Source organism: Teleopsis dalmanni, chromosome 1 (genome assembly GCF_002237135.1).
Source record: "Teleopsis dalmanni isolate 2A chromosome 1, ASM223713v2, whole genome shotgun sequence".
NCBI lineage: Eukaryota > Metazoa > Arthropoda > Insecta > Diptera > Diopsidae > Teleopsis > Teleopsis dalmanni.
This window is the reverse complement of record NC_051846.1, coordinates 185,539,868-185,548,984: the sequence shown is the minus strand read 5'-3', so window position 1 is coordinate 185,548,984 and position 9,117 is coordinate 185,539,868. Positions and strand designations below refer to the sequence as shown.

Below are 9,117 nucleotides of genomic sequence, written 5' to 3'. Positions count from 1 at the left end.
CTAATTGTTTTATCTCTAAAAGTTTTTAGAAACATTTTAATTATTCTGAGTTCAGCGATTACAAGCTGTCATTTTAAAGTAACATCTATGAGTTCTTGAATTAAGATATTCTCGCATTTTTTAATATGTCAAATAAGATTAGTCTAACAAGTTTCATTCTCATATGTCTTCTAATACATAACAGTTCGATTTGTATATGTAATATAACAAAGTTTATATATTGACTGAAGTTTTTAAGATCATATATAATTACTTCTTTGGGAATTAAATTTCGAGCGAACGACATAGATTGACAGAACTTTGAATTCAAATAACACAAATCAAGTACATTGAGTTTGTTTGTCAACAAGCTGAAGACCGCTGATGAGAGGTATTGTCAGCAGCTAAAATAGCCTAAAAGTATACTTCTTTTAAAATGAAAACTTTTTGGATGTGTAAATTTTTGTCACAAAATATAAAGATATTAGATTTAGAAGATTTAGACCTAGAAATCAAATTAAAAATCTTTTCTTGATAAACACAAATAAAGCATTTGGTTATCATATTTTTATTGTATATTTTTTTAAATTTATTGCTTTTTAATATTCATTAAATGGTTCACTATTACTAGAAAACAAACTTTTAATCAAATTAAAACACTTTTTCACCGATTCCTTTAGTGATTCCCATATATTTTCGAAACTATCTGCAATCTGCTCAACTAATGGTTTATCATTCGGATGAGTTAAATCTGGTAGAATTTCTGCATTTTCATCATAGTTTTCATCAATTTGATTAGCTCTTCTCTCAGCACGCTTCTCACGTCTTACTTTATTTATCCATTGAGTGGGAAAATTTGATTTTATCAGCGAAATCTTCAAATTTTGTGGACTTTTCTGAAAATTGGCAAATTGTCTTTCAGTTTCATTGAAATTTATGTAAAATTAGTTCTAATTTGTGATACCTTCACACCTGTGATTGACTTCGTTTCGTATAATTTTGCATTTAATATGCAAATCACACTTAAATAAAAAATTATTGCAATTGAAAATTTTAATTTTTTTCCAAACATTGTTGGCACAGTAACGATTTTCCTTTGTCTTTGGAAAATTAATTTATTTTCCTTATTTTCCTTTGCTCTTTCTGGAGCACAATCACAACCTTTATTGAGACAATTGTGTTCTTTTTAAATAAATTTAATTTAAATGGAATTTTGCTAACTTTGTTTTTTAAATAAGAATTGTTTAATTTCAAGCAATTTTTTTTAACACGAAATCACGTTGTTTGAAATGTTTTTTATTGTTGTTCAGTTTTTGTAAAAAATTGGATTTACGAGTACAGCTTCCGGTTGCTCTTGGATAATTCTTTGTTGGTGTTAATATGAAAAGCAGTATTATATACATATATATAAATATATATCTATGGTGAATGATATATATATGATTGGTGTGCAAAAGTATTTATTCATTTAGATACAATAGCCATTTGAAGGTCAAGTTTACATTTTTACAGTTCGCTTATTTTTTTCACATTTTTAGGAGATGAAAATCTATTTAAAATTTAATTTTAAATGGGCTCCTTTGGCTTCTAGGAACTTTGTAGAATTTTATTTAAAATTTTAAATAAAAATTTTTCAATTAATTTAAAAATAAAACAAATTCTTAAAAATAATACTTAGTGTAATAAAAGTTTGTAAGCAAAATATGATTTATAGTTATAAACAGCTTCACAATAAATATTTACATATATATATATTTACATATATGTTCAATTTAATGAAATACACTTTTTTCTTAAAAAAAGAAAAAAGAATATATTACTTGTACTTCTCTGGCACATTACATTATTTCATAGATGTATGCAGGTAAACGTTAAAGATATCCTACCGTATCTCACCAAATGATCTAGAAGACTGTTAGATATTCTACCAGTATAGATACTATCCTCTTCAGTGTGTATAAAGGGATCCCAGCGTAAACTTTGCACATGTAGTTCTAGACATATGTTATATATTATATGTGCCACTAAGACTCATTTCATGCTATATGCAAACAAAATCAAATTTACGCCATGAATGTGGTATAGATTGAATACTCAAAACTGTTTTCACTTTCACACAATGCAAAATTTTTAGGTAACATTTCAAATCCAAAGAGTAAGCAAAGAAAATCATTCTCTAATGTTAATTCTTTTTGTCGGACGTGACACGTCTTGTGACGAAAACAAGCTATTTAAAAATTAGAAGGGTTCGAATAGAAATCAAAAAACTATAACAAAAATTTTAGTGAATATATTGAAGCTTGGGTGACCATACAATGCTGTATTAAGCGATTATTATTCATTAACCCTTCATTGTCAATAAAGAGACTCGGAAGTCATCCTCCCATAATTACTTTTACACAAATAAAAGTGTCTACAATACTAGATTCAAGAACTTAATTTAAAAGCTAATAACAAAAAAAAAATTGGAGAGCATTGGTAAAATTTTATTTATGCAAAAATATGTGAGTGTATAGTGAAGTGAATTGAGGATTACTGTGAAAACTAAGCTTTTAATTACACAAAACATTTCTTTAGCTTATCTTAGCACATCAATGTCTCACTATATGATTTTCCGGTGATAATTATTTCACGAAGCTAACGCTTCTGAATTGCAGAGATCACAGAGTTCATATAATATGAATTGCTTCAAGTAAAAAAAGATTTTAAGGTTAGCTTTTAATATAATAATTTCATGAATTTTATTACAGAATTTTCGAACAACATATGCCTACGGTGTTTAAGATATTTAAGACAATATAAAATCTTCTTCTCCATTACTTCATTGAAAACTATTTCTTCAGATTTTGGTATCCATTTTGTCACTTTCTGTACTCCCGTTAAAGAAGACTGAGAGTCACTCATATATGTTATTGTTGTTGTATGTTAGTGTTATCTTGAATATGGCTATAGCACCTATACGGAAAATTTAATTGACTTCAACTATAGTTCTACTCAGCATGACTACATCCATTTGTTTATTATTAAATTGCTTTATTTTGGCGTTCTAAAAAAATTAATTGTGACAAATAATTCTTATTATTGTTATATTCTTTAGTTTCTAAAGATAGTACCAACATTAAAAATTATATGGTCCCCAATGCACTTTACATAACATCATCATCAATTAACACCAGAAACCAAATTAACCCTAGTTCACATATGCTTCTGTCAATTCTGCCAGTGTCAAAATTTGGTCCTATGTAAGCTTTTTATTACTCCACTTTTTTATTCACTCTACTTTTTTATTCACTTCACTTTTTTATTCTCTCCTTTCTTACTTTACTACTTCCCAAGCTTCACTCTACCAATTATGTCTATACATATTAGCCCTCTCTCTTCTTTTTTTGTAAAGCCTTACAACAATCCGTAATTTTTACTGTTTCAGGATAATAAAAAGGTACCATTTCATGATTTTATTAGCGTAGTTTGATCTTCGATTAATTGTGGCTCTTTGTGAAGAATCCGCGGTTTTGTAGTATCGCCAGGAATTGTGAAATCATTAAGATTTATTTAAGTTACAATTTTTCAATTATGTTTTTTATACAATATATGGTAAATTGCTTATTAATCCTACTATATTTTATTGAAACATACAGCTAGTTCAAATCAATGTAGTATATAATACATATATCAAAAATGTATTATATTAATATGCATAGCAAATAGCTTTTGTATTAACAGTGGTTTCAATTCACACATATATATATCATATAGTTTTAATTGTACAAAAATAATTTAATTTACTTAAATTGTGAAAGATAAATTAAGATTAACTTCTTAAATTGTTAAATAAATTGATATAATTTTTAAAAGAACTGAGATGGAATGGGTGTAGTTTCCTTCTGTAACCTTTGCTGCTTTTGCTTTGCATTAACTGCGTTTTTCTTTACTGCAGAACGTCTCTGTTGATTTCTTTCGTCGATTTCGGGTGCTTCGGTTGTTGTAGCAGGTGTAGGTGCAGCAGTGGGATTTTGTATAATAATAAAACATGGTGAACGTTTCTTGCGATGTGTCTCCAAGTGTTGCTCCAATGCAGACCAATCTGTATTTCTATTACCAGCTTTCCAATTTGGCTTCAGTGATTCATTGAGTTTAACATTTTTTCCACTTTTTAATCCTTGCGAAAATGATGCATTTATACCGTTGACACTCATTTTAGAATATTTCACTAATTTTGGTTTATCTGCTGATAGTTGTCCCTATTTTTATATATATAATTTTGTTCATAATTAAGAAAATATATTTTTTTTACTTTAATTAAAATTAAATTTACTTGCAATAGCGGCTTTGCTGTCGTTGTGGACAATAAATAACTGCTCACTAAGCAATATATAAAAATAATTTTGTTCATTGCGAATTAAATTATTTGCAAATAATTTTATGTTAATGCGTTTGTTAGTTAAGTACTAAAGCAAATTGCACACTGTCAATAATCAGAATTGCACTGATTTATATTAAAATTTTTCACACATAAATTTAATATATGTACTTATTTAAAACTAACAAAACATCACGCAAAATATTGGGAAGTACTTGAAAAATAATTGCTTCATTATTCATTTTTACCTATGAATATGAACTTGAAATTGATTATTGTATTATAATATAATTATTATGCAAACAACACTAATTAGAACTAATATTAAAAATTTAAAATAGGAAAACCCAGTTATTTACATATAATTTCAGACATAAAAGCGTATCTGTCTTTACATATCAGGATATAATGACTACTAAGGCAACCGTAAAGCACATGAACTGACACGCGATGACATAGCCCTGAATATTCACAAAAAATAACACTTATTCCTTAGCTATCCAGATAAGAATCAGTATCTATAAAACTAATATATACTTCAAAAGAACCTCTTTCCTTAAAAAAAAAAACAACGAACGTGGCAAAATGGAATATATTGCGCTAAAACTAGACAAATCTGACCGTTTATTAACCCATTGGGAACTAGAAGTTAATTAACTTAGATAGCAACAAAACTGGTAATAAAAAAACCCACTTTTTTACCGGATATAGTTCAATAAGTTTAATAGGCAGACACGCAAATGGAATAAATTCTACCACAATTTTTGCAACTGAAGCTATAAGTGGAGGAGGATGCATTATTCAGCTGTTACTTATTATGCAGATGACCAATCTAAGTGAGCTACAATTTTAGAAAAACTTATTTTTAATGACATCGGAAAACAATTATAAATTGATATGAAAAACGAGAAAATAAATAATAATACTAACATCACTAGGGATACAATTCGGTCCAGGTTCGCAGTTTACTCTTTACACCTAATTATTATCTTTGTCATTTTCTGCTTTTAAAGTTTATCTCTTTAAACTTATGGCTACAATGCATATAGCATTTACGTCTTAGTTAAAGAAGGTTCTAGATTCGTGATGTTATATGATTTCGTGTCAGAATTTTGTGTAAGTTCTATTCTACCAGAGGACTCAAAAGAGAAATGCTTTATTAGAGATACAATACAAATAACTGATTAATGGAATACATATGAAATATAATTTAGGGATCGGATAAAAGATATTGGTTTCAAAAACTGGTGACTAATGTTACCGTAAAAAACTTAAAGAAGTCATGCGATTAATGGACCTGAACCTGAAAAATCTTTTGCGGGGAATAATATAATCATTTCTTCATAAATTTTTAATTGTGGTATGAAATTAGTAGTAACTTGCTGTAAGCTTTGAAGCCACTTATACACGGCAATAAAACGTATTTTATTACCACCAAATAATTTTTCATAAGGACACCTAAGCAAATAAGCTTTCCCAAGGACGATAGAGCAACACATGTTAACAATATTTTTCTAGTAGTAGTCCAAATTACTATCAAATTATTATTTCAGTTATATTTAAGGAAGGGTAAAGGTATAAATGTCTGGCTCTTAAAAGTGATTAGTGGACTGAAAAATATTATTCTTAATTTATCCATTTAAAACTTAACTTAATTTCCAAAATAATATATGTATAATATACCATAATACTTATTGGAGATCTGATACTCCGTAAGGCGTTAAAGAATAATAATATTAAGAGAAATTAAGTAAAAAGCAATTGTGAAATTATATTATCAAATAATTATATATATATTATATAAATCAATAATTTTTTAATTGTATTGTATAATTTGTATGAATTCAATAACAATTTTCAAAACATTTATCCATATCTATTTCGTATCTGCAGTTGCTCCATTTGCAGTAACTGCTTTGTTCACTTCTTCCAATACATTTTTAACAGAAGTTACAAATGTTTGCCAAACATTTTGCATGGCTTCAGAAAATTTTTTCATATCAGCATTAAACTTTTGTCCAGAATTATCATCAGCTTGTCGGCGTTGTCGTACAAGTTGCTGCTTGTTTCTAGCCTTTCGCGCATTTCCCTTCCTTCCACGTTTACGGGTTGCAGCATCTGCAGTACCATCTGCACCATCTACGGTATCATCAGCTGGTGCAGCAGTAGTATTAGCACCACCACGACATGGTGAACGCTTCTCGCGGTGCATATCTGGGATTTGCATTGGCATGGACATCAAATCCAATTGGTCTAACATATTCTCAACAAAATTTATTTCACGCTTTCGTCGTTCATTATCGCCTAACTCCATGTCGTCATTAAGTTCATCACCTTTCTTACCCCCACCAAATGGTAAACGACTTTGTAATTGATCTTTAGCTGAACGGAAAATAAGGTTCATTCCGCCCATGTGATCCTTTAAATATTTTTCAGTAATAGAAATTTTTTCATTTCAAACGAAAATTTAAAAAGCACTCACCGGTGAATCGGGTACAGCATTTCCAAGCTGCAATAAAGTCAGAACAATTGCATATAATATGCAGAATTTTTCCATAGCGCAGTTCTGTTGTCCTTTAGTGGGATTCACTTCTGAAATACTAACACCGCCCTTCAATCTTTTTATATAAACTTTTAATTTTTCAAATGCTGTTCACTTTTATTTCCGTAGTTGTTTAGATTTGTGTGTGCTTGATTATATTTAATTTGACTAATTAAAATTAATTAATTTTAAAATGACACAATATTCTATTGTTTTATATATATAATATTTTATAAATATTCATGGCGCACGATTTCGAAATTTGTTTTTACATTGTCGATATTCATCTTTCACAAAAATAAATTACAATTTTGCGTGTTTAATGTATAAAAAATTAAATCTATATAATAACTATAACAAATAAAAAAATTAAATAATATTTTATTAAAAATAATTAAATAAATTCAGCTAGAATTGCACTTAACGACCTTTGCTTTAACCAAATGTAATTTTAAAACTTTTGGTTGCAATATTGAAATTATTTGAAATAAATTAAATGAATGCGAATATTTGGTCTTATATATGTATAATATATACTTTATTTTATAAAGTTTAAAAACACCTAATATGATATGAAATTGAAGTACTTTGCCTTTGGGAAGTTAGTTTAAGAAATGAAAAATATATTAAGCGTGGGGGCAAAGAATTGCGCATTCGGTAAAAAATCGTTACAAAGCTACAGAATTTATATTTAAATATTATATCTATATTTCGACAAGCCATTGTTATTTCCTTTTTTCGCCTTTGTTGATAAATTCATCAGAGAATGTTAACTTTATTGGGGCAGACAATTTAATATCTGAAGCAATGTGCGAAAACCGACAGATTTTCATCATTATCATTATCTAATCATCATTATCATTATCTAATCTCAGAGTAATCACTAACCGCATAGGGCGGTACGCAGATTTTAGTTCAAACATTGAATAATCACGAAGATTATCAGGAATACTCAAATTAGTCAGTGAAATGGGCGGGACTCTGCAAAATTCCCCCAGCTATCACAGAGTAAAAGTGCCCAGATGCACTAACTCGGAAAAGGCTTAACATAAACGAATGAATATAAAATATAACAAAAAACAAAGACAAATACTTCTTTACTCTTTACTCTCTTTATACCTTGGACCTCTACCTGGTACTAAATTGTCAATATCTTATGTCTGTGTAAGCTGCAACGATAAAATTCACAATTTACATTTATCTAGGTTTCTAGATACGAAAAATTTGGTTGTAATGATATAAGCGACAAATTTATTAAAAAATGTTTCGAAATTAATGCAGTAGAACCTTAATCTTTTGTGTATGATCTTCACATGTCAAATTATCAGTATATAGACACATCGGGCTAATGCGCAAGATTTCAGCAAGATTCAACAACTCATTTGGGTGAACAATAAAAATTTACTGATTACTTAGCATAAGATACAAAAACAATAGATATATTATCAAAAATAAAATAAGTGTGAACATATAAACGCTTAAGTGATAGAAGTTAAACTGAAGTCCCTAATAAGCTTTTTAGTTAATTAGGGGATCCTAGCAACAACCTTAATTCACGTCAAATAAATATACAAGATAATAACGTAAAGCTTTTATACAAATACGAATAAAATGAGTGCAATAACTTAGATATATGCAACAAAATTGAGTGGGTTTGTTTTATTTAGTTATAGTTTTAAATTTATTCAATATATTATTCATAAGTACTTCATACAAGGTATCACTTAAATTCACTGATCACATAATTTAAAACTCATAAAAATTTGATTAACCTTTAAAATTTTACTTAGTCAAATCAGCATCATCACATTATAGTATTAACTAATACTCTAATTAACGATAAAATTTTAAGATTTTTACAAAATATACAATGATAATTTTTTTATCGACGGCCTCTAGTTCTACTCCCACTCCTTTTTCTCGATCTACCTTGTAAAACATTCCGACGCCGCTGCCTAAGCATACGCACAATTCTTCTTCTAGCTTCCTCATCATCAGTTGGCTCGGTCGGTGTTGGATTGCCACCAGATGGTATATTACCACCAGATGGTAAATTACCACCAGATGGCGGCCTACCATAATAACATGGTGACCTCTTCTTACGATGCTTAACTTCATGCTTCATTAGTAAATCATTGTGGTCGGGTGCAACAATTGCTCGTTTTTTTCTCCAATCATCGATTTCTTCATTACTTGCTTTACGTTTTACTACTGCATTTCCCATACCTGCAGTACT

The 9,117-nt window shown here is 28.7% G+C and overlaps 2 protein-coding genes across 2 annotated transcripts; both read right to left on the bottom strand.

The window, feature by feature from the left end:
• Positions 1–3,811: 3,811 nt before the first annotated feature.
• On the bottom strand, positions 3,812–4,427 carry LOC119672164. The gene is made up of 2 exons (XM_038083154.1): positions 4,295–4,427; positions 3,812–4,220 (listed from the first exon to the last, which is right to left on the bottom strand). Exons 1-2 carry the CDS (start codon positions 4,370–4,372, stop codon positions 3,828–3,830), a joined length of 471 nt encoding a protein of 156 aa, XP_037939082.1. The 5' UTR covers positions 4,373–4,427; the 3' UTR covers positions 3,812–3,827.
• A 1,722-nt stretch (positions 4,428–6,149) lies between these two features.
• Positions 6,150–6,989, bottom strand: LOC119672158. The gene is made up of 2 exons (XM_038083140.1): positions 6,822–6,989; positions 6,150–6,758 (listed from the first exon to the last, which is right to left on the bottom strand). Exons 1-2 carry the CDS (start codon positions 6,894–6,896, stop codon positions 6,216–6,218), a joined length of 618 nt encoding a protein of 205 aa, XP_037939068.1. The 5' UTR covers positions 6,897–6,989; the 3' UTR covers positions 6,150–6,215.
• Between the last annotated feature and the right edge of the window lie 2,128 nt (positions 6,990–9,117).